This window comes from Trichoplusia ni, chromosome 17, assembly GCF_003590095.1.
Source record: "Trichoplusia ni isolate ovarian cell line Hi5 chromosome 17, tn1, whole genome shotgun sequence".
NCBI lineage: Eukaryota > Metazoa > Arthropoda > Insecta > Lepidoptera > Noctuidae > Trichoplusia > Trichoplusia ni.
In genome coordinates this window covers 6,553,248-6,580,030 of record NC_039494.1, presented here as the reverse complement: position 1 = coordinate 6,580,030, position 26,783 = coordinate 6,553,248, and the positions used below count along the sequence as shown (strand labels likewise).

General features: G+C 40.9%; 1 protein-coding gene across 1 annotated transcript; it reads left to right on the top strand.

The window, feature by feature from the left end:
• Window positions 1–1,215: 1,215 nt before the first annotated feature.
• LOC113502300 (protein vestigial) lies at window positions 1,216–25,675 on the top strand. The gene is made up of 5 exons (XM_026883815.1): window positions 1,216–1,477; window positions 10,551–10,712; window positions 16,562–16,931; window positions 19,866–20,219; window positions 24,392–25,675. The coding sequence occupies exons 2-5, from the start codon at window positions 10,605–10,607 to the stop codon at window positions 24,439–24,441; spliced, it is 882 nt and encodes a 293-aa protein (XP_026739616.1). The 5' UTR covers window positions 1,216–1,477; window positions 10,551–10,604; the 3' UTR covers window positions 24,442–25,675.
• Window positions 25,676–26,783: the final 1,108 nt, after the last annotated feature.

Sequence of the window (26,783 nt, the reverse complement as noted above, 5' to 3'; positions counted from 1 at the left end):
CGCAATGGAAGCCCTCGAGGATAAAAAAATCCCCGTTTTTTCCACATTTTCCATTGTATCTTCGCTCCTGTTAGTCGCAGCGTGAGGTTTAAACATAGCCTTCCTTGATAAATTGTCTATTGCACACAAAAAGATTTTTTCAATTCGAACCATTAATTCCTGAGATTAACGTAAACAAACATACAAACTCTTCAGCTTTATATATTAGTATAGATTTGTATTCTAAATGACACATAGGCTCGTTTGGATTAAGTGCCGCAGGGGACCGTCAGCGGTCAGGCTTGCATCCAGACGGCCCCCTGCGGCACTGGATCCAAACTATTCCAAACCAACCATACGCTACCACTAATTATGATTAGGTACCTACTCTACCTCAATCATCAAAGATGATGAAGGAAAACCGGCATTTGAATGTGGTGATACACGCTTATTCCTTCTCTATACACTCTATATCTAAGTAGGTAGGTTGTTTTGCCATATCAAGATTGGGATTGATCGTAGAGGGGTGAAAATTTAGGGTTGCACGTAGTTTCGTATGCGCTATAAACAAAAAAACAAAAAGTTTGGTCAACTTAAAAAAAAAGCAATTTTTGGTGCCACCCTTAACAATTATAATAATAATTATTAATAATTATTATTATTAGGTAATAATTGATGTTGTCTGATTCTCAGACCGACCCTACCGAATATCTACGCACATGAAATTTCACGAGAATCGGTCGAGTCGTTTCGGAGGAGTTCAATTTCGTACACCGTGACACGAGAAATTAAATATTAGGCTAGAGTCTGTAACTCTTATATAACTGTTATTATTCGAACCAGAACAAATACAAACCGAACTCATACCTACTACTCAACTATGTTGCTCTAGTCTACCTAGAACTGAGTAATTACTTGTACGGCTAGTATGCTTGTACTTGTATTACGGCCTTATATATGTAGCTCCTTAATATGTGGGTTTGTGCGAGTTCCTGTGCCTTAAAGTCGGTCTTCCCTCAAAAGTTATTTTAAGTAAGTTTATTTAATTTTGGTGGTTAAATATTGTTGTCGAGTCAGGCCATGTGAAGCAAGTTGCAAGTGGCAGCGGGCGAGCGTCTGCAGCGGCTGTGGGCGGGGGCGCGGCCGGGGCGGGCCGGGGCGGGCCCGGGGGCGCGGCCGCGCGGGCGGGGCGCGGGCGGGGCGCGAGGCGCGGGCCGGGCGCCGCCGCCGCAGTGCTGCGCGCCGCGTCGACCCGCACGTACCGCGCGAGCCGAGCGCGCCGCGAGTGACTGTGCAGTGCCGCACACACCCAGCGAGTTGTGCCCACGACAGTGATTACAGTGGACCACAGTGTCGGTGCCCCCGTAGTGCCCCGTACCCCGCATACCAGGCTGCTGCGGCCTGCTCCGCTGCACACCTTGCGATTTATAATTGGATTGCAACTTGATTAGAAGAAAACTCCTCAGTTCCTAATCTGCGCACAAGCATTAGGACATAGGTAGGCTTATCTCATCATTAAGTGACTTACTTATTGTGATCAACATTTTCATAAGTGAAGGCAAATTACTGAGAGTTAAATTGACCTCAAGCGTAGAGCAATTAGGTAGTTAGGCTCGTTGTCAGTGACATACAGGCTGCCGTTAGTCGGCAGCTGGTGCCAGGGATCTGGTGTATGAGCTACCCGGGCTCGGCGGAGGCCGGCAACCTTTAAATATTGTCACATGGCCTTCATCAGTTGTAGCGAATATCATTATCAGTAGCCGCGGATGATCAGGATAGGTAGTGACATCTGCATCAGTTTTATCTGTGATGACTTTTTAATCTAATAGTCAGTCACCAACAACTGATCTAGTGTGGTTTTTGAGTTCGGAAAACTAACCAACCTTCACAAATACACAAAACAACGGATATTTCGATTTCATGACTAGAAAAACTGTTTGCCTATAGAATTCTCGTATACTAGTCACCTACTTGCTTGTAGAATCTTATCAAATCCAGCCAACAGTCTATTAAATTATTTATTAATTAGTATGTAAATAAGTAAGTTTATATAATTCACAGTACGTATGTATAATTAGGATAGTATGTATGACTTATTTACAACTCAACCTACCTCTTCATATCTCTCCCTTTGGTTTACTGGTAGAGAGTGCCTCAGGCATAAGTCCGCTATTGTACAACATTTTCAATGTACTTATAAAAAGTGTAAATAAATAAATAGATTAATTAAAATTAGATCTGATTTAAACCTGGCTAATATATCGATTGTCGTAGGAGTCGTAAAAGAAAATTATCGGAAAACGTAAGCATCAGCTTTACAGAATACGCAACCCTGTTCGGTAACACTTGTATGTGAACTCTACCAACAGCTGAGATTATGTAGGTACTCCTGGTTACGCAAAAATATTACAATGTCTGAAAAGTGTCACTGCTGTCAATGCGAGAACAAAAGTATCTGTATTCGGTGCTGCTAGCTGCTAAACTAGTGATGGACGATATGTAACCGGAACTATTGAATACAAGAGAAACTATCTGTAAACGCAAACATACGGCCAGAAACTACGTTATTGTCGGCGAAATATCAGACAAAAAGCTTGTCAAAAATGCATAATAGCCTTAATAATGTAATATAGTAAACTATTCATTATTTTAAAGTCGTGACCGCCGATAAATCTATATCTATACTTCTATACTAATATATAAAGCTGAAGAGTTAGTTTGTTTGTTTGTTTGAACGCGCTAATCTCAGGTACTACTGGTCCAAATTGAAAAAATATTTTTGTAGTGGTTTCTTAGGTTTACGCGAATGTTAGACATTGAAATGAAACTACTTTTACGGATTTTATCGCGGTTTAATTTTAGATTTTAGTTCCCGACGTTTCGAAACCTTTGCAGGTATCATGGTCACGGGCAGACTCCGTGCCTCAGAAAATTAAACCGCGATAAAATCCGTAAAAGTAGTTTCATTTCAAATATTTTTGTGTCGAATAGACCATTCATCGAGGAAGGCTTTAGGCTATAAACCATCACGCTGCGACTAATAGGAGCGAAGATACAAAGGAAAATGTGAAAAAAATAGGGCAGGTATAAATCATAATTTATAATTATCTTCTACCCACGGGGACGAAGTCGCGGGCAACAGCTAGTTAATTATAAAATATTTGCCTCCGGAATCGAATCCGAAGCATCCGATTTGTCTGCCATGGCCCATGATGTCTAGTTCCAGATACAATACAATCATCCTAATGAATCCTAACGAAGCAGAGCGGTTCTTGCGGATGCATAGGCACAATATTACTGAATAGGACGAGGTACATTATCAAGCTCCCGATGAGCCTCATGTTAGCAGCAGCTGCGACCCGCCTTATTGTGTACATTACTTGTAGAGGAAATACGTTGTCATAATGGATTTACGTATATTACGTGTTAGCTGACGACCATACCAGTGAATACTCTATAAATTAGAATACTTGTTACTACTTAAATGCCTGCTGTTGATCTCGTTAAAATAATACGTCGACTAGTTTTAAGTAGAGTTCTGTGATGGCAGCCCGGACTGCGGTCTCTACTGTATTCATTATACCAGGGCCCCGATTCTGCTATTTTACAATGACCGATGAATGAATGGCAATTGGATTAAATTTGAAATTATTCCTATTCTCTTAAGCATTTTGTCAATACAATAATTGGAAGTTAATTGAATTGTCCTTGAGTATACCGTCTTGCAATGAATTTCCAATTATTGCGTAGAAAATTTTTTCAGAGAATACGAAAACTGTCATTTTAAGCGAAATTTCATTCATCGGCCGTTGTAAATAGCAAAATTGGGGCCTAGAGGTCTTGGGTTCGATTCCCACCCTGTGTGATGAACGGTTTAATTTGTTCTGTGTATGGGTGTAATTTATCTATGACATGTATGTACCTACCCATATTCGGACATTTAAGTATTTGTTAGGTACAAATAGCTCACGGCACATAGACAATTGTTTACTCAGCTAAACTGATGTCGCATTGTTTGTAGTCCTTCAAAATAAATACTTTAGTTTCATACTAAAATTGGTTGTAAGGGTAAACCACTTTTCTATTATTGTTATTATGTAAATGTAAATGTGCTAGAATGCCGAACTGTGAACTTATTAGGTGCTTTAGTTTGCCGTAAAACAATCGGTGACTGATGATGCTCCACAAGACTATATTCAGGACGCTATCGATATTATAAAAGTGATTTTGTTACATGTGCTACAGACTCCTTAACTGGCTGAATATTGTCCTAAATCGGTTCTGAATAGACTAGTTTTTAAATCAATGTGGCTTCGCTTGTTAGTTATGAGAAGAACATTTATAAATATCTACAAGTTGCAGCGGTATGCGTCGAAACACACATACGAGGTATAATCAAATGCAAGTTGCAAGTAGTTTATTTTTAAATGAGAAGGTCTCACAGTCATAACAGAAAAGCCCACCAAGAGCCCGCACGAGGCAAACTTACAGAGTCGACATGTGCTACAGATGTGTATATAATATTGATGTAACTAGCTGAAGCCCGCGACGTCGTCCGCGTGGTTAGAAGATATAAGTTTTGATTTATACCTGCCCTGTTTTTTTCCACTTTTTCCATTGTATCTTCGCTCCTATTAGTCGCAGCATCATGGTATATATCCTAAAACCCTCCTCGATGAATGGTCTATTCAACTCAAAAAGAATTTTTCAATTTGAACCAGTAGTTCCTGAGATTAGCGCGTTCAAACAAACAAACAAACTCTTCAGCTTTATAAATTAGTATAGAAGTATAGATTACTAAGCCGCTACTAAATAGCGGACAAGGAACTAGATTATTTACGTAGTCATTTGAGAACAGCTCGTTTTTCATAAAGTTTTAAATATTTTTTATTTTTTACATTTGACACACTGGATTAAGGTTGTGATGTGACTGCTTTAAATCCATCAATTGATAAGTTTTGGAACTGAGCACGACTGCACGTATACGTGTAGGTGCTCATGACAAAATGTATTCCATAAAAGATATCAAACTCAAAATCTCAATAAATACTTGATAAATAGCATTGTCCTCCTCTCTCCTACTTTTGCTGTATCCGACAAGGACGAGCTGTGAACCTAGTTATAATTGACCACCTATGTGACATTATGGTATGCAATAAAGACTTGATTTGATTTGATTTAATCATGTAAACGGAATCAGTACATCTTATTCATTATTATATAGGTATCTATGCAAGAACAGCGTAAAATAGCAAACCAGTAAAGAAATACATTAAATCCGACAAAACAAGTAAATTTTACTGGTCTTTACACTTTTTATTCACGTAGTAGGTACAAGGCATACTTGATCAATAAATTACAAAAATAGGCACAGGCAAAAAACAAATAATTTATATACACGAAATATGTAGTCTTCATCAAATCCTCACGAGGAATGTCAGTTCATGTCAAAGCTTCTAGGTATATTACCTAGAGACTGTGGGGAAACTAATAGTAGCAAGTAACACAACATGATATGCAGAGCACATGCACGGAGATAATAGTAAGTCCACGCGCGCTTCTCATCTACAGAAATACTAATTGTATAATACGAGCTTTATTCATGAGCATTGAATTTACTGTCTTATTCAATTTGTTGAATGGTAAACAGTAATGTTATTAGGCAATGTATTATAAAACAAATAGAATTCCTTAGGAAAGATTTTTTGTTTGTTTAAGATAACTTTAATCTTGGAACTGAATCACTATTTGTACTTATTATCTAAGGTTTTGTAAGCTTTTTCGATCGTACATTGTATTCGCTATTATTATGAATAGACGGCAGCATTAGAAATAATTATCTTTAACGGTTTACCTTAAGCCACGCCACGGTAAGAAGAAAGCTCTTATGGCGCCTTTCTGTAAAGGTTTCGTGTTCCATAATACTGTGGAAGGACGCGTAACAAAACTTAGCAATGGGAACTACTTTGGTTGTTGTTAAACGATTACTAAGGATTTAAGATTTCGACTCCATTAATGAGAAATTGAAGTGTGGACCAACCCCACATCGCTGTTATACTTGATTAATTAATTTATTTGTCCATAAAATTAAATCTGTAATATTATATGAGAGATAGCAGAGAGATTGCAGATAACATTCTATAGATAACTAGCTTTTCGTCCGCGGCTTCGCCTGACAGACAGACAGAGTTACTTTCACATTTATAATATTAGTAAGGAAGTAAGGATGCATAGTAAATAATATAATGATTTTAATTTAATCAGTCGTGAGAATTTAATCAAAATAGTTTTGCTGTAGTAACTGGCGACAGGGCGATAGCCACTTTTATAGTTTTAGGTGAACCCTTAATATATACCCTTTACTTAACACAAATACTACTTTAAAGGAGGGTAATGTCACAGTAATGTTCTTACAGCTGTAACTGACATCCAGGCGGAAAGCAACAGCTCGTACCAAAAATATTTGTCTGTTTGTATATGGTTGAAACTGGTATTATCCTAAATAATGTTCTTGAAATAAGTGTAATTCAGCCTTGACCTGCCTTGAGTCAACTTGGGCACACAGAACTTTCCGAGTCACTGGCCACACTTGTGACAAGTTCGAGTTTTTTCAAAGACCTTGTCGCGGATGTCATCAGTGTGACGCGCCCAGTCTCACGCTGTAATAGCTCACACCTTTACACACGTACTGACCTTTCATGCAGTAGTTGTGCGTAATTGACACCAGCTAGTATAAAAAAATAGTGTTAAAATTAATAAACTAGCAATGGTAAGGTATAATATTAAATATTGGATACTTTTGGAAAAGGAGAGTTGCTCAGTGGTCACGGTTGTTTAAGACAAAAAGTAAACCTTAACCATAGCTAACCGACTTTAAAAGAAGCTTTTCAATGTTGCCGGATCCCGGAAGCCTGCTTTTGGGTTTACCCGATTTTATGTGAAATAGAAAAAAGAAGAAAATAAATTGGTCTAAATTTGGTCTTATGGCAAAGGCAATCTTATTGAGTACGATTCACTAAATTAATATACTTATGTGTGAGTCAAAGATTTATAAAATACTAGCTGTTGCCAGCGGGTCCGCCCGTTACAATTCGAAAATGATTGCACGGGAATATTTGGGATAAATAACATAATCGGGATAAAAACTCCAATGTGCAAATCCTGGTTATAAACTATCTGTGTACCAAGTCGCTTCCAAATCCGTTCAGTGAATTTTGCGTGAAGGAGGAACAAACATCCATACATTCGTACATACAAACATTCGCGTTTATAATATTACTAGCGGTCGCTCGCGGCTCCGCCCGCGTTGCATAATCCGGTTTTTTTTTTAAGTTGGTTACAATAAACTCTATGTTATTCTTATCCATCCAAGTAAATGTCTGCCTGAAGAAGTTTCGTGATGATAGGCTACCTAAGTATTTTTCGCCTGAAAGCTTAACAAACAAACTAACATTCACATTTATAATATTAGTAATAAGTAGGGGTATAAGTAGGATTATTATTTATTTTTTGGGTATGGTATACTACCTAGTAAAACAGTTCATGGTCAACCCACAAACGTTACGGCAAGTAAAAATTACATTTGTTCTATACCTGAATAGTTTCGCGTTAATGATGGACGATGTACATACTGTAAGCATTGTCGCGGGAGCGTAGAACAGAGTAATTGCTGCTTGGTAACACCAGCAGATGCTTTTGATAGATAAATCAATTACTTAAAAGTAAAACACTTTCCCCTATAAAATATATGAAAATATGACAAGAAGGAGTCTACTGTCACCCAGGATAATGTAACCGATGTTCTGTTTGTTAGGGGTCATTATCAAAGCGTTAGAACTAATTTCAATAAGATTTCACAAGCAAGTAGCTGTCTCTAGGTTCTATAGTGTCGATATATTTTGTAACCCCTAAGGTAAAAAGAGGGGTATTATAAATTTAACGTGGGACTCTCTGTCTGTCTATGGCATCATAGCTCTCGAACGGATTGAGCGATGTCAATTTAGTATTGTTTTGAATTTAAGGTTAATTACGTGCGAGAGTTCTACGCTTGATAAAAATAGTTCTGAAGAATAACCGAAGATCTGCAAATACGGACCTGTTGGTCTAGTGGTTAGTGACCCTGACTACTATACCGGCGGAGCTCGTGGGTTTCGATTCCCACCCAGGACAAATGTTTGTGTAATGAGCACGATCATTTGTTCTGTGTCTGGGTGTAATTTATCTATATTATGTTTGTATTTAGAAATATATAGGTAGGTTTATCAGTTGTCTAGTACTCATAATACAAGCTCTGCTTACTTTGAGACTAGATGGCGTTGTGTAAAAGTTGTGGAATATCATTATAATTATAATATATTATTTTATATACTTGAGTAGGGACACACGAAAAAACATGAAATAGCATGTTGATGACTTAATCATGAGAGAAAATCGGTGCTGGGAAAATGGGATATGGAAATTTAGATTTTGTTTCGTCCGTATTGACCAAATCCCACATTCCCCTGGCTGTTGTCTAAGATTGGACACTTGCGTCAGGTCGCACTCCTACGAGACGTGACTGTTTCAAATCAAAGTTCATTCGCGGAAGCTGAAGCTGTCATACGCTACAAGTGCTACAGCCCTAACACACGCAACCACTGTGTCAAACCTGTTACTGAGACTCGCCGGCCGCCGCGCGCCGTGCAGCCACACGGGGAGATACTCGACTACTGATCACGTGATCACGCGATGATACCACCAGATACCTGACGCTGACATGTATAAGTTTATAGATTTGGTTAGAAGACTCGTCTTCATGAAAATTGGTTTGCAGATTTACAAGATAAAAATAATATAAGTATCTCTGTCTGTCACGCTTTCACGCTTATATTATTGTAATAAAATTTGATACACAGGTAGTCTAGAGCTTGAGGAAGGACATAGGCTACTTTTTAACTGGAAAAAGGGGTTTTAGAGGTAATTGGGTTTCAAAGATTCTATTGAACTTTTTTTTTAAATTTCGCTTAAATATTGTTAATTTTAAACAATGAAATATGTGCACAGCGGTTTTTGGGGATTCGATGCTGTGAATCCCGCCGCCGGGCATCCCGCCGCACACAGGTACATGCACTTCTGAATTATACGAATGCTAGTGTTATGCGGAAATCGAACCCGCGACACGATGAGCGCAGTAAGTATTAGCGTTCTGAAATATATCGCTCGGTCTTCAGAGCAGTAAAATAGAATCGTGTTCAGATTTCTCCGTCTAGGCATCTCTGCATACATCAGCACCAGGCTGTATCTTATGAACAGCCAGTTCAAATTTTCCCACATGACGTATGTATATATCAATAACACCAGATAATAAAATAAAGGTTAAGGAACGGTAAAGGAGGTCATAATTTCAGATTAGGAAGGTTTGAAAGACACTAGCTGTTCGTATGTGACGACCTTTCGCTACAAATCGAAAATGATCTCACGGGAAAATAAAATCGGGATAAAGACTGTGTAGCAAGTTTCATCTAAATCTGTTAAGTAGTTTTTGGGTGAAAGAGGAACAAACATCCTTATACACGTTCGTGTTTGTAATCTCTCTTCGCGATTTTAGTCTGTCTACAAGGCATTTTTTCTTTCTTACCTGCGTTAGAGTGCGGTACGTTGAAAAGTAGGTAAGGTAGGTAGGTATGTCTTTGTTAATTTATATAAGGTACATAATAGTAATTATTCTAAGATACCACAGATAAGAAGCGAAGTAAATAATTCCAAGGATTGATCATTGTGTCGCAAAGCTTCAAGTCACATGCTTAAAGACACCAAGGGATCGATCCCGCGACACGTCACACTATGTGGGCAAGGCGTCTTGACCTCAACCACTCTTTTACCCGTGCAGTCGATTGATACAACTATACATATTAAGTCTTTATCTTTAAAAGAATATAATACCTAAATACAATTAACACGTACGTACGTACCTACTGATCATAAAATAAAGAATTCCAGGTACTCAAACATAACTTACGTATTCAATCTGATAAGGTAAAAACTGTCATTAAAATATGAAGTTTCCTGTTGTTCACATTTATCAAGAAATAAATAAATAGCTCCGCGCGACAGACACTTTACAGCTGAGGGTGTAGTTTGTCCTATTTCAAGCAGACCCAGCAATAGTTAATACAACAATAGGTACATATTATATAAATGTCTCAGGAGCTAAGAAGCTCATCTTCAACCGAAGGGATTTGTGAATATAATATTATCAAAACTTGAAGATGAGCTTTTCAGTGCGAGTTCTTATTCAATAGAACTTTTTTGTTACTCGGAATTATGTAACGTTAATCAAGAGTGCTTACAACTTGTAAGTCACGTTGGAATGACGCAACGTATTTAGTTTTGCGATGCAATGCATTTTAGGAGGATGTATACAATACAAATGAAATGAAGGGGCGCAGTCGGCTGGCGACTCGATCGCCCGGTCTCATAGAAAGCTGCCACTGGTGCTATAATGCCATAAGAGATGCATCGTAAAACTAATGACTATAATATATGAGCAGCTCACGTGTACGAGGTTCTGGTTGACGTGGACGTGTGCGCAGGAGCGGCGGCGCGCGGCGCGGCGGCATGGGGCGCGCGCGCGGCCGGCCGGCGGCATGGCGGTGAGCTGCCCCGAGGTGATGTACGGCGCCTACTACCCCTACCTGTACGGGCGCGGGGCCGCGCGCTCCTTCCACCACGCGCCGCACTTCCAGTACGATCGGGTCAGTACGCTCCACCAACATTCTAGCTCATAATAATATTAGTTCCACACACCTACAATACATCACTGATATTGGTCTTATTTTACACAATTTTTTTTTTCCTTTACGCTTTGTTGATCCTGATCTGCAATTTAAGGAATGAAACAGCGCCGCTTTTGTTTGACTGCCAAATGTAAATAAGAAGCCTCCTGGTGATCTTGATATTGAGTCGGTGTGTTCAATCCCATTAGCACTAGCTGTTTAGGTACACCTTTGGTTCATGGGGCATTAGAATATAAACTAGGTCCGCTTAATAAAATCTGTCAATTGTGCGAATGTGTTTATCTGATGCTCCTTGCTAACCCGAGTCGGAGTTACCTTCAGAATGCTAGTGTGTCGGAGGAGTCCAATAAAATAAAATATCTCGATGGTTATTCATATCGATCGACGATCGCGCATGTAGTGGTGCTGCAGGGCTGCCGGCGCGCGGCGTCTGGTTTATCGGCTTCGTTTCTCATAGTTTTTGCAGAGCAGTGTCAACGGTTGCAAGTGCGATCAGCTCGAAAGTAAAAATCGTCACACGCATGTGAAGCAGAAGCTGTTCATAGAGTTAAATTAGTTTTTGTGTGGCTAGCGCGACCAGTCCGACCGGCCCATATATCACGCGCGCAAAAAGTGCGCCGCGACCGAGGCCGCCCGCGCGCCCGCCGCTGTTTCAATGTCGAGCACTTCCATTCCGAACAACGATGCCTATGTATTTATATCTTGACATCAACTCACAAATCACAAAGAAAGCAAATCTTACACAACTGTGTAAGATTTGCTTTCTTTGTGATTTGTGAGGACACCATTTTCTAAATGTATTAAGTCTAGGTCGGGTCTTTAACGAAGCGCGTTCGCGACGGTCATCAGGCACCACCTTGAAGCACACTCACAAAATAAAACCCTTTTAATAGCTTTGTCATAGTGGAGCCGGAGCTGTGGCGCGGCCTGATACAGGCAGACTGGAACAGCTTCAGCGGTGCTAATGCACTGCTTTACAAATATACACAGCAGCAATAAGTATGCATCTTATCAAGAGTATTGATTTCTTTATTAATATCAACGTGTATTGGGTGTTATCCACAATCAATATCTTTACTAATATTATAAAGCTTAACAGTTTGTCTGTGTCTCTCATGAATAAATGTTTCTGTGGTAGATATTTGATTTATTGAGGAAGGCTATAGGATATATAAAATCAACAGTTAGTTACGTAAAAACCCTGTATGGCGGGTATGACGGAGTTAAAAACTAAATAGTTCAAAAAAAATACACGGCATTATATATCGTTCATTGAAGGCTAACCCACTGAAACATTTTTAATTAAAAAAAAAGTTCTGAAACAAAGACTATTTTTGAAGGCTCTTTTTATAAACACGGTGTTAAACCAAGTATTCAGTTCTAGACAAAGTTGCTCTTTGCCTTTTTAATTTTAGGGTTATCACTTTAAACAGAACTTCGGTTTGACTTTCCATGAGTACTTAACTGGATGCTATTTTAAATAGGAAAAATGTTCATTTTATTAGCTCAGAGCTCTACATTGGGTATACAGAAGTTTACTTTTTGGCTTGCCGTGACAAAGCTAACCACAGCTTTGTCACGGCAAATCAACAAGTAAACTCAGTAAGTGTTTAGTGCGGAAAAAGATGCGAAATAAGGGTCGGTATGATCGGCATAAAGATTAGTAGGTGACCAGCTGATATGAAATATTAAGTATTTATCGTTTCTAAGGGCAGGTTATTTTCAAGTTTTTTCTTTGTTTCTTAATTGGACTTGAGTGAGGAAAGATTTTACGTCGCGGTCGGGGGAATAGGTTCTTTGTATTTTACACACAAATACAGGACGATTATTTGAATAATGCGCCTTATTACAATGTGTACTTGCGTTGGTGTAACTCATAATCTCGCTTTTGTAGAATTTTTTAACATTTTATATAACTTGGCGATATGTAGTTTCGAAAATCTTCTTTTGTTTGACTACTTTGATTGGTTCTAAACTGTAAACAGGTACACGTCAGAGTGTGCAGCATCTGTTCGGCTGGACTGTACGGCGAGTGCGACAACGCACCCCGAGCTTCAATAATACGCTATTTGACAGTGAGAAAATAGAGATCAAAGACGCAGATGGTTTAATTTAAACACCAAAAAACACAAAAATAAAATATTCAGCTTTTATTTGGACAATTGTCTTAAGTACCGTACCGTAACGACAGAAGCCTGTTCTGTGTTCAGAGAGCAAGTACGCGAAGTTAGGAAGCAGAGCTTTCTCAATTTTAGTAGGTTTTTAAAGTTATAAATGGTGATGTATGCAGTGGTTTTAAATATCTGCTACAATGTACAATGCTGTGCGCGAGTCTAAACATTTTTAAAACGGTTAAAAATAGCTCCTCCTCATCTTTATCGATCTATTTGTAAAGCCTGGTACCACATTTGGAACTCTTTTTTCTAGTAGATTAAACTTCCGTTTCAGTTTAACACGAAATTAATTAGCATTAACTGAATAAAAAAAAAATGATTAAATAAATTTCTGTAAGACTGTATCTTTATGAGAGTAATAAAATATATTATTATAATCATACATACTGTCCGTTCGGCTTGCCCTCCACGAACGATACGTCTGTCGTGTGACAAAATGCTTTGACACTACTTGGTGAAGTTTTTTTGGAAGCCTGAATGAACAGCACATGCACCTAACGCTTTATTTTAACGAATTATTTATAATATATTCAAATAATAATTATTTGTGGAGCCCTTATACATCAAAAAATAATATGACACGGTTTTGTAGGATTAGTCTATTCTATTTGAGTGACCTAAAATGCGTCAGAACTTAAGATGTGTGTTAAAATCTTGCTTGAGCTGGTTTTGTGTTTCGAAGTAGACATACACGTCTATAGTCCAGCTCGTACGTAGCAGATCATTATGCACGATGGCTTTCCAAGCACACACACAACGTCACCTTATTGCGTAGGTACTACTCGGCCACTTATCGCCTTCAATCATTTCATTTTTGCGGCATGCCTGCCTTTTCTTTTCTCCCTTTTTCAAATCTTTTCACACGACTGACCTTTAAAAAAAACTACTTAGCTGCTTATGCACTACAAACTTTATTATATTTTATGGGATCAAATGACAGATATTTCGTGATAAAAAACAACAGTATTCGTTTCGGCAACAAAACTGAACATCTGAGGGCACGGCAGTGCCCCTGCCAAGTCTCGAGCAAAACGGGCACGGCCGTACCATCTTTTCTCGAAGCGATTTGCGGCTGTTTCGCCCCCCCTGTATCTTCGACGTGGACAAAGCTAGGAGTTTAGCTTTTCGGGGAATAATAGTAGGCATTAGAACAAGCTTAAGTTCGAAATTACATGCCAATTGAATTAATGGTTTAGGAGTTACGGTCGATCAAAGTTACACCATTTTGTCACTCACTGACTCACTGACTCACTGACAGATCATCAAAAGTCTAAGGCACTTCTAGCAGACTTAGAAACTTCAAATTTTGCACCAAGATAGGTCCTTAGCCACATATAAAGGAAAAATTATAAAAACATTAAAAAATAATATGCCATAGAAAACAATTTTATATTTGCGGTTTGGCAAGAACATTATGTATAGATTTTGACTGCATTGTTAACTTTGTTCGTTGTTTAAGTACCTATTCAATTGGATGAATACATACATAGAATAGAAAAGAATAATATAAATGTAATACACAGACTATCATTAATACAAATTAATACATAAAATTCATAATTCATTAAATTAATAAAGCTAAAACTCCATTGTATTGCGATAAATATTGTATGCGCGCTCGATAGATGGCGTTGTACGTGTCTGAATCGCGCTATGGTTTCGTTACAAAGCGCAGTCTAAGTAGTACTTCAGAATAATTCGATAATTTTCATTTGATAGCGCCACCTGTCTATGAAAAACCATTTCGAAACTAAAAAATATTGTAGTGATAATTGATATTCGGAGAACTTTACGTGTTATTTAGTTTAGTTTAGCTATAGTTTGTAAGTTAGTAGATATATATATGCATATATATATAAGTTTAAGCTTGTTTACATTAGAAGTAACGAAGTCTCAGAGAAGAAACAAAAGAGATAGAGATAGAGAATGGGTTCTAAGCAAAGCAGTAGCTGAAGTCCTAGAAATTATGACACCTAAAAAAAAAGAAAGAAATACACTTACAAAAAATAAATGAGATCCCACCAAAAACATTAAATGTAAAAAAATGCCAAGTCTCTCGATGCAGTCTTTCCATCGTAAAAAGTTTTGAGATCTCATAGAAGCCAAGTCCTATTCAAAATATTTTGTAGTTATAAATCAACATTTAGTAATTGTATCAATAGTTTTCTTTATATTATAATTATAGTGACTTGGCAATGAGCACAAATTAAAAGCTGCTTGATGCCTGGAATTATGTGCAAATGTTACTGACGAGACCAGTGATCAGATTATTTGTTATGTGTGAATCATGATGGTCACTACCGACTACATGCTCCAATACAATAATTAAGAATACCTTACGGGCCATCGCTTTATGAAAGTAAATGAATCGAGAGTACACTAAGACTGACTGCCGTTGCCGAAATTCGGTTGGGACGACACGGATAAACCAAAAGAAAATTAATTTTGTGATATTAATGTTTACGCATGCGGTGTGTGTAACTTTCAACTCCTACAAATATGCCGTTTTATTTGTTTCTTCTTGTGCTCATTGCCAAGTCACTATAATTATAATATAAAGAAAACTATTGATACAATTACTAAATGTTGATTTATAACTACAAAATATTTTGAATAGGACTTGGCTTCTATGAGATCTCAAAACTTTTTACGATGGAAAGACTGCATCGAGAGACTTGGCATTTTTTTACATTTAATGTTTTTGGTGGGATTGCTATTATCTTTGGCTCACTTAAAGCGAACGTTGGCGTATTTATTTTAGGCGTGACTTTCTTGTTTCCTGACTTCCTGAGTGACACTGTCCACATTTTCTTCATTTCTCTTACTTGAGATAATTTCTGTAGTAATCTTAGAGTTTGTCTTCTAGCTCGCCGTCTAGTTCCTGATCCCAGTTAGGTATAAATGCTTGACCACCGGTGCTGTACTGTTTTCAACAGGTGTTCAAATACATATTTGTCCGTTGCAATTTGAAGATTGGTATATGATACAGTATGCTTAAATGCATTAGTTTCTCAGTTTGATTTCTAACTATGTCATCAGTTTTGCTATTGGCGTCGCCTTGTGATTGTTGTAATGTACCCGCTCGGTTGTTGAGCGGTGTCTGTTCCAGCTCTAAGGGCCAGGTTGTTAATCTGCTGAATCACTTTTCGGATCTTTGGGTACTTTTCTTTCACGACATCGTATTGTTTGAAAGTAAAATAGGTAGGGGTTTCGGCATATTCTATCCTGCGTAATCATATATGATTTAGTAGTCTTACATTTGGAATCTAATGTTTCCAAATTCGGATTATTTTTTTTAAAAGGACCACATGTTGCTCAAATGTAAGGAATAGAACCATCTTACAAGTCCTTATAGCTCACTAGCTGGGGATCCTTACTGATTGTTGCTGCTAGCTTGTAGAGCTAGCTGCTGGCTTTCTAGCAGCACAAACATTCACATTGCTGGCTCATTTCAGTTCACTCGAAAAACGGGTCACAATCTCAATCTGCTGCACTTATTTCGTAAGCGAGCTAACACGTTTGGTTTGCTCATACACTTCGAAATTCTGGAGAAAATGCTAAATTAGGTATACATTGTCCCCTAGATACCTGCACCTATGTATGATGTTGTAGTAACGGTGCAGTGGTTTCCAGTTTAACGTGCAGGGCAATGCAGGCAGCGAGGCATACAGCGGCGGCGGCGGCGGCGGCGGCGCGGCGGCGCTCAGCTCGGGCTCGGCGTCGTCGGGCGCGCAGTCGCCGGGCAGCCCGCCGCACGCGCACCTGGCGCACCACGCGCCGCGCCTGCGCGCCAAGGAGGAGGATCTGTCTGCGCACGGCCGCGCCAGCGCTGACGGCGGCGGCTCCTCGGAGTCGGAGGGCGAGTGCAGCGGCGCGGGCGCGGCCAGGGCGCGCGCGCAGTACGTCAGCGCGAACTGCGTGGTGTTCACGCACTACTCGGGCGACGTGGCCGCCGTCGTGGACGAGCACTTCGCAAGAGCACTCTCGCTCGACAAACCTAAGGGTAAGCGACCAGCTAACACGTTGTACTAATATAAAGATATTTTATCACTTACTGAAACAGCTATTATTGTAGGTACCGTCTCTAAAATTCACACACATTTATTCAACATCCATCCAACATCACATTCTATATCAATACTTAAAATAACTATCATAGGGCCGAAATAAATGTGAAAACTTTTGCATTTTCTCTAAATCGTTCTCATAATTCGTTTTATTACTTGAACCCAATCTGAACTCCACATTTGGCCTATTTTGTTGCCACTTTTTCATCGCATACCAATTTCAATGTTTTTAGTGCACAGACTTCACCGACGTCACTTAGCCTAAACCACATGTGCAATTTTGTATTTCGGCGAAAGGTTGTTCGGCGAAATATTAAATATGTCAAACCCAATGCCTTTGGAAAAAGACCTTGGTGAATAGTTTTCGGTAAAATTTTCATTTTTATTAACCAATAAAAGTTGAGTGCCTTTTTATCATCAATCATATAAAATAGTTTGTATAAGACAAAATAAACCAAAACATGCAGAATCCCAAGTAAAGGAAAAGTGGCGGGTACGGCTAGTACTTAATTAAATGTAACTTGTTGGATGTTTACGGAACATTCTGATCGGTTCGGCTCAGTAACGCGCGTAGAGCGAGTCGCGGTAGTGTCCGGCTACCGGGAACAGGGAGTAAAAACACGCCGCGAGGACTTCGAAGAAGAGCGCACTGATTGTGTTCGCTCGGAGGAACAATGCGGCAGGAGCGGCCCGGCCCTGCGCGACTAACTAGATAAATCACTGGAGTGCTTCCCGGAGCCGCCTTAATTAAAGCCTACGTTTAATTACAAACTAGAGCCCCTCCCCCCCCTCTCATGACGCCCTCTCCCTCCACCCCGCCGCCGCTCGCGGTTCCTTCGTTCTCGTATTTCACTTAGGTCAGCTTGAGCGCACTTCATTAAGGTATCCAATATACTTGCGATACGGTTCATGAAAGATTTGCTATCTGGAGGATATTAACCCAAAGGTGTGTGACACCGTTTTTTTTCTATCCACGTTTAGTGAATTGGTGTACAATTATCAATATTTTCGTCAAGACCGATGTGATGACAAGGCCGGTTGGCAATAAGACCATCTCACGATCATCTCAGTTGTTATGATGCAATGTGAAACCGGTTACATTGGGCGAGCTGCGAGCTCGGTCCTAAACCAAAAAAATTCGGCAAATCATCGATTCGTTGTGAGACCGAGGGACCAGAGTCGGAGCATAGTTACGCAGCCGTGATTAGATCGGAAAAACACCGGCCATTACTTAAAAGATGGCCGAAAGGAACCGCGCGACAAAAACGCATAACGTTGGCATAGTCGCGGGCGAGGTCGGCGCGGCTTTGTGCGGCGTGCCGCGGCCGACGCGCCGCGCATTCCGCCGCGCAAAAACACCCGCGACACGACTAATGCCGGCAGCATACGCCACCGCGGCCCGAGCCTGCCATCTCACTGGTGACTCTACCTACTGCAGCTTCAGTTACAAATCAAATATGCCTTATTTATTATATCTAGGCAGTAAACAAAGCCGTATTTCTAGGCTGATGTTAGCAGTATGAATGCTGGTCCCCGGACGGAGCCCAAGGCTGTAGCTCCATCGTGTTGGGGGCTTGTTTGATTCCTGCTTTTGTTTCGTTTTATTCGATGAATATTTATTGCTCTCCAAAATAGTTATTTCCAAGGTAGAGACGGTTTTGAACGGCCAAACTGCGATGAACACGAAATGTAATTGTTGTTTTTGGATAACAGCTTAGTTTAATAATAAAAGATGGTATTACGGAACTAAATTGTCTAGAAGTCGGAGTTGAGTTTTGGCGTTCAGAAATGAGTATCTGCTTCATGCTAATTAGGGAATTACACGTATATTGGCCAATATGACACATTGACCCTTTTACTGCTCCTTCTACTTTAAAAAAAAAACAATTTAAACAAAAAGTAACATAAAATGGCCACTTTGACCTTTAATAAAACCTGTATAATATATACATAAAATACTATCGTATACAATGTATGAGGAGGATAGCTGTCTTAGCAAACCAGCAAAGAATCGTAAAGTTTGACTCTATCAATCTAACGTTATAGTAAATCTAAACTTTAGAAGCCTCTCCTGTAAAGTTATCATTTTGCATGTTGGCCCATATACATAGGAGCCATCGATTTAACAAACGTGCTTAGCTTTCAAAAGAAAGAACCGCTCAGTTGACTCTAAGAAGATTTATCTACACGTTACCTGCAGTGCAATTAGGCATAGACCAAAAGTTTCTTTATTTCTTATTTTATGAGAATGGTGGAGGCAATAAATATTTTTGTAATATCAAAGGCTAGAACTACAAAGCAAATATTTCCAACTGTGCAAACTTGTAAAGGCGATGAGCTCGCTACCGTTTGTCACACGCCCACACATCCGCCGCGGCCTGCGCACTGCCGCGGAATACACCGCATTCAAAATAGCTGATGATTCTATTCTATTACTAATGGATTCGTTTGCACTGACATTTTAGCGCTTTTATTCAAGTAATAACGGATTTTCTTTTTAATTTCTTCGGATAGTGTTTACATCATTATTACGTGTTACATCATTATTATGGATACAGTTGGCAATTTAACTTTACAATATGGTCAGACGTACTAGCCGGTGCCCGCGACTCCTTCTGCGTGAAATTTAGTTAAGTCCATTCCAAAAAAGGTTAAATAAACTTTCACCCCCCATTTACAAACCTTTTCCCCAGTAAGAAAGTAACGCCATTGTCCTTTCTCCGGCTACAGACTTTCTGTTTACCAAATTTCATTACATTCGGCTCAGCAGTTTTGGCTCGAAAGCGAGACAGTCAGACAGACAGAGATAGTTTCGCATTATCCATATTAGTATGTATTACGATGGTTCATGTGTTGTTGTGTGTGTGCAGAGAGCGTGCCGATGGTGTCGCGCAACCTGCCGGCGTCGTTCTTCAACGCGGCGCTGGGCGGGTCGGGCGGCGCGGGCGTGGCGGGCGGCGCGTGCGGCGTGGAGCTGTACGAGTACGACCCGTGGCACCAGCACTACGGCGGCTACGGACACGCCGCGCACCGCCACGCCGCCGAGTACCACGCGGCCGCCGCGCACCACAACATGGCGGCGGCGGCCGGCTACGGCGGCCTGCTGCTGGGCCGCGGCTCGCTGCACGCGCAGTACAAGCCCGTGGACTGGCCGGCGCAGCACCACGCGCCGCACCACCTCGACCCCGCCGCCTGCTCGCCCTACTCCTACCCCGCCGTGCCCGGTCAGTACCCACACTCTCTACCGCGGCCGAGATGCTCTTATGACAAGTGATCGGGACGCCGTTCGCGGTCGGTGCACATATTTAATTACAAAGATTTAAGCGCTTCATCCGAATGGCATAACAAAGCATTCCCGCTTTGCGCTATGCTCTCTGCGGCGGCGGACCTGTGACCGCAGCGCATGGGCCGCGCCCGAGCCCGGATGGTAAAAAGCTCGCGTGATTCGTAATCGCCCGTGAGCCGGAATTTAGATTCGCCTCTAAGGATAGACATAATTGCCGAGTCGCGGATAAGAGACGATTATAAACGGCGGTTGATGCAATAAAAACGAAGGCAGGCGGCGAGTTGAAAGGGCCCTAGTGTCCGTAATGCGCGGGGGGCGGGGCGCGCCCTAATGACGACGATTAAAATTAATTTGCGCGGGGTTTGCTCCCCCCGCCCCCGCCATTCGCCCCCGCCGCCTCCAAATTACATTCTTGAGTCGCGATCGAGCCGCGCCCGCGCCCCCGCGCCCCGCCGCGGCCTGCGAGGGCGCGCGATACGCATCGCTCACTCTCTTTTGTCTTCATGATCGCTTCCATCTACTTGAGTGATAACGTTTTGCTTTAGGGTTAGGGGCCGCTCCGCTTGACAAACTCGTGCGTTTTGTTTGTTGGCAAGTCAGCGAGCGTCTCCCGCGGGTCATGTTGCAGTGCTCGGAGTCACTCTATATACATGAAAATGCTGGGCTCAAATGTAGAAATTAGATTTGGACTGATCATACATTATTTAAAAATGAAATTTTGAGTAGGTTCAACAAAAAACATATTAAGTTTTGATATACTAGTAGGTAGGTAGATCGCTTCTTCTCTCAGTAAAGACTGCCCTGGGGGCCTACCTCCGTGGAGAAGCCTTACACGGATATATTGGTCATGATTGTGTTCCTCTGTTCGTCAGGTCGGGGCATGACGTGCGAGTGCTACTTCAAGCACATCCAAACGGGTGCACCAAAGTTCACCTACATTTTCAATTCCGATATGTGGAAATCAGGAAAATGTTTTTCCTTTCATATTTCATCCTTTTCTAACTACTCTATATCTAAATGTTCATAATTCCGAAGCATTCAACTTCATAATTCAGTAGCAATAAATGTCTATTATACTTTATTTGTTTTCTCATATTTTCTCAACATACCAATATTATACATGATTATTCAGAGTCATACGCCGGGGTACTGCGAGCACAGCCAGACTTCCAGTCATTTAGTCAAGTTAGAGGGATTCGTGGTCGTTCCGCCCTATTTTGGTTCATCCGAACGGGCAAATGGACTACTTTTCGCAAAAATGCTATTAATACCAAATTAGGGCGAAACGACTACTAAGCCGTATCAGAAACTAATCGGTCTTACTCAATATAATTATTAATTTACGTTTGGTTAAAACAGTGACCTCAACAGTGATATTATTTTAGAATGAAACATTTTAGGCATAAATTTCAAACATTCGGATTACAAGTCATTAGGCAAAACTATTTCGGGTTAAGCATTGTTCTCCAGTAGACCCCATTCTAACATGCCTGGCACGGCTTAGTTATGTCAACGGATTCAGATTTTATATGTATAATAATTCCTTGTTTCCATTTTGCGAGCTGTAAACATCATAATTATAAACCGTGATAGCTAGCATGTTTTAAATGTGGGTTTCATGCTGTCACATATTGGATACGCACCAATTTTTTTAATTTTCTTTCCATAGCTTATTTGCATGGAACCCTCAGTGTTGCGAGTCTGATTCTCACTTGAAAGCTTTTATTCTGGTATGGAGTTGATCGATGACATAGCGGAGTTTGAGTGTTAGACAGCCAGTGACCGTCGCAGGGTGTGGGGTGTGCCAGGCAGGGGGGGGGGAGGGGCGAGGGAGGGTGACGGTTATTGACAAATACCAGCGCCCCGCGCCGCCGCACTCTGTTGGGGACAATCCCACACTGTGGTATATATTGCAAGGAGAGTCGCACAGAACTAACCTTCTGTTTATTGAGTCAAAAGACTCAAGTCATGCCTAGCCTATGTAACAAGTATTAACATTTTAATTTCGTACAATTTTTCGTGAATTTAAGATACAACCAATACTGTTCAATCACAACTCTATTAGGCATTTCTGTAACGTTTTGTATCTATAGTAGCTGTGTAGCAAGTCGTGACATTGTATTGCTATCGCGAGGCTGTATGCCTAGAGGTAGAGTCTCGTTCAGTCGGCGCACGTCCAGGCCCGGTCAGCGGGGCGCGGCCAGGGGGCGCGGGGGCGCGCCTGGGCGGGGCCTCGCCAATAGCGGCGCGCTGACCGGTGGGCGCGCCCCCGCGGCCCTCTACCCTCGCCCCCTCCGCCGCGCCCCCTCGCCCGCTCCCTCACCGCTCCACACTAAATCACCAAGTCCGTGTCAATTATCTGAGCGGCTGTAGTACACACACACTCACATGTACACATGAGCGGTACGCACACAGCCGCGAGCGAGCCAACTCTCGCGGATATAACAATTAGTTACAATGATTTGTGCTCAGTTATTATATTGTTAGAGCCCCGATACCAAAACTGACAGTCTTTGCAATTCTAATTCCTGTTGTTGCATTACTTACGCCTACTTAAGTCGGTAAATCAATATATTGTAGAACTGATGGCAGTGTAAGTATAAGTCTGACTTGTTGTTTTGATAGCGCGATTATAAAAACAAGTACCCGTGCCCGTTGTCGGTCCATCCCTCTCTTTGTTTGGCGCTTATGAAGTGTTTCATTACAGTACACAACGCGGTTCCAAAACGTCATTTCCATGGAGGAGAATCGGAGTAATTCTCCCTAGCTTACTCTTTTAAATAAAAAAAATATATGAGATTGAAGAAGTTCACAGATATCCGTCAAAAACTGCAGGATAGCTATTGGTTTGAATGGGAAATTTAAACCAAAGAAATTAAAAATAAAATATGTTCGCGTAGGTACTAGTGTACACACACGTAAGAAGCGAAACTTCTTTATGACCTTAATTGAATGATTGGTTGATTTTAAATAAAAGAGAAACTTAAATACCACAATTACATCCAAGTATTAGAAAAAAAAATCTAATAATCTGCTAAAAAGCTATTGTCAAACTCCTTAAAAAAAATAAAGATGATGCTTCGACCCCGCTTGTGGCACGGGCTCTGCTCATATTCATACTTTTTATTAGATTAATAAGATTAAAAAAAAGGGACGCGTGACGAAGAATTTTTTCCAACGCCGTCCGCCGATAAAGAAGTTGCACTTCAAAAGAAAAAATAAAGACATTAAATATGGTTAAGACATTAATTAGTGACAAAAACTAAACAGTTGGTGTAATAACAAAAATATACATCAACCATAAAATAATAGCCGAGCAAGCCAATGTTGCGTACCTGCACCCGTATGCTCATACAGTAGACGTGAATACTTAAGTAGGTGCGTCATAAGCATAAGATACATCAGAAAAAAATGAAACGCTTCTTTCGAAATGCACCCCCGAGCTGTCTCTGAGCCGGCCCGGTACGCGTCAATATTTGGATAGAATGCAAAACTACAGTTAGGTATATTTTGTACACACAATTATCAAACATTTCCTAATGAGAGTTGGGATGACCTAGCTAACCAAGAAAGGGTTGAATAACGCTCTCAAGTAAGTCAACGAAAAGTTTATTATTAATCAAAATCGTATTCGGGTCATTAAACGGCGGAAAATCTTAACACCGCCATTCAAAAAAATCTAAGTAAATAGTACCAAATAGATACCTCCCGAAGGTAAGAAGTAAGAATTAACAAGTAGCGTTTGATAAACTATTGATTTATTTCAGTGGTGCTTTTGATTTGGTAATCATTATCGTTGTTTACATTTTTTCCCGTTTTAGACAAAAAGGTGCACTAAATCTTTACCTTTTTAGGTACGTAATCTACGTAAACAAACAGAGTATAGACCCGCTTATTAAATTGATGGTCGTTTACGTCGGTCCGCACTCGGCCCGCTCCCTTGCGCTAGTCCGGCACCGCAGATAGCATCGCTCGGCGCGCGCATCATTTATAACAATCAGCCGCGATCCGCTGATAACTCCGCGTATCGCTGTGTTTGGTGCCCACGCTAGGCCCCGGCTGACAGGTGACAGCTTCAGCACGGGTTTCTAATGCTGTGTTCTCGTGCAGGTCTGGAGGCGCAGGTGCAGGACACGTCCAAGGACCTGTACTGGTTCTGAGCCCGCAGCGCCGCCCCGGCCCGCGGACTGTGCCTTATGAAGGGACACTTGAGTGTGGGACATTGCGTGCTATGACCGCCAGGCCGGCAGGGCGCGCGAGTGCGGCGGTGACGTCACGCGCGTCTCCTAGTTACCGGTGCGGACACTCGCTGTGACAGTTGTGTGCTGCACTACCACGTTATGTACGACGCGGCGTATGAACACGTCAGGCGACGACGCGCTCGCTCCTGAATTAAATATAAGCAGGTGTTGTGACGCGGCTGACACATCTTATTTTGGTGTCAACTGGTGCTACATTTACTGTAAAAAGCTTTTTTAATGTCTGATGTGTTGAACAACCTCCCTTGAGGCGCATGCGACATACTCCTCAAGGGGAGTTGTTAAACACTGCAATGTGTCATTGATAGCTGCATAACATTGGTATTGTACTTTTGTCTTGTGTGATCAAAATGCATCGCAGTCATATACACTACGCAACGTTTAGAACATCTGAGGATCTAAATTAATTTGATAAAGATTAGATTAGATAACAGAAATTTCGAAAAATCCGACTATCTCATAAATAGTCGTACACCATGGCTTTCTTGAAGAACTCCTTTTCAGAAACATGTACTGAACCAAGTGCAGCGCGTCGTATGTACACACAGCACACAGCCGGCAGCCCCGGCGCATGCGCGCTGAGCGAGCGGCACCATGCGCGCATTACACACATGTTATTAGCTGATATGTACGTAGGTAGTGAGTAACTAGCTGTAACTATATATTGTACATAATTATCTAGCTCCTAGGCTAAATAGCTAATAGTAAGATTGCAACAGACATTGTAGATAATGTGGTCTCGGTGCGCGCGCTATTGTACATATAATGTAAAAGACTATGTAAGCCAACGGAATCTCCGCGGCAGCGAGATCATCTCATGAATAGGAACATTTAGAATAATAACATTATAATTACTGAACGTTTAGGCTTCATTTGTGTTTGCCAGATTGTGGATATAAATATATTGTTAGTGCACAAACCTCCGTAGACGAATCAATTCGATATTGTATGATTCAAACTACGTAAGGTCTACGCGGCTACGCTAGGCTACACGTCGTCCTTGACGGACCTGCTGTATGCTCTGTGTAATTGTAACTATGAGAATATTGTCGTCAGGTCGTGGACTCATGTCTCACCACAACACTAGATAAATGAACTTTAAATATAAATTCCATTATCTACTGTGATTGTTTCACTCGAGCCGTTTTATTTACTACTGCAAACTCCTTAGCCCCTAATCGTTCCTTTCCTAGTCGTACAATTTAAAAATATAAAATATTCCTTATTAATTTTTATACATTCTACTTTCAAGAAATTCCTAAACAAGCTACAAAACTAAGAACACAGATATTGTCATGTCCACGCACGGATACGAAGGTCCATAGTGATGAGTGACTACCGTGGTGCCTGCCTAACTACTCCTTATGACTACGAGTACGAAGTATACGAGAAACGAGTACTGACGTAACTGCTAGTTCTACTTACACTCATATACATGGTTAACAAAACTGAGACGCTATATCTATACTTTTTGTTTATCTCCATAATTGACGTCCGGTAGCCGCAATATAACTTACAAACGAACAAACAATTGCAGATAAGCAATCAATGCTTAAATACCTACTTGCAAACTCCTATCATGTGAAATTAATCCTGCTAGAATGGCATCTCATGCACACGCAAACACGTCAGCGTCACGACGTACGGACAGACGCGGTAATGGCTCAAACTCAATATCTGGAAAAGTAAGTAAGGTGAAGTGAAGCTCGAAAAAGTGCCGGCGACACCACTATCGGTGCAACAATTGCAACACAAAGATGTTTGGCCGGTCCTGGCTGGTTGTATGATGTAATGTGGACTTAAAAACAGGTCTCGATGAGATATTTTCTGAAATAAATTTATATATTTCAGTACTTGCTGTACTGAAAAGCGATTTGTTAGATTTTTTGGTTTTACGGACACGCATTTTGGAATAGTACAAAGCTGAATGATGATGAATATAGTACTAAGTACTGATGGTACTGACTTCCTATAGCAACCAATAGCTTGAAGGTAAGTAGTTAGGTATCTACATAAAACGTCTATCTACTAGTAAACGACTCATATCCGGGCCTGACTCGCCTCCCCCCACACCGACTTCATACAGGTGAGTTGTGTTTAGGGGCTCTGCAACATTAGGTTATCACCGGTCAAGTTCGAGTCGGAGACGACACTGCATGTTCCGTAGCAATAGGCTAAAGAAAAACAAATAGGTCCTGTATTTTAGTATTTGTTGTAAAATAAAAGTCCAGGTTATGCAGCCG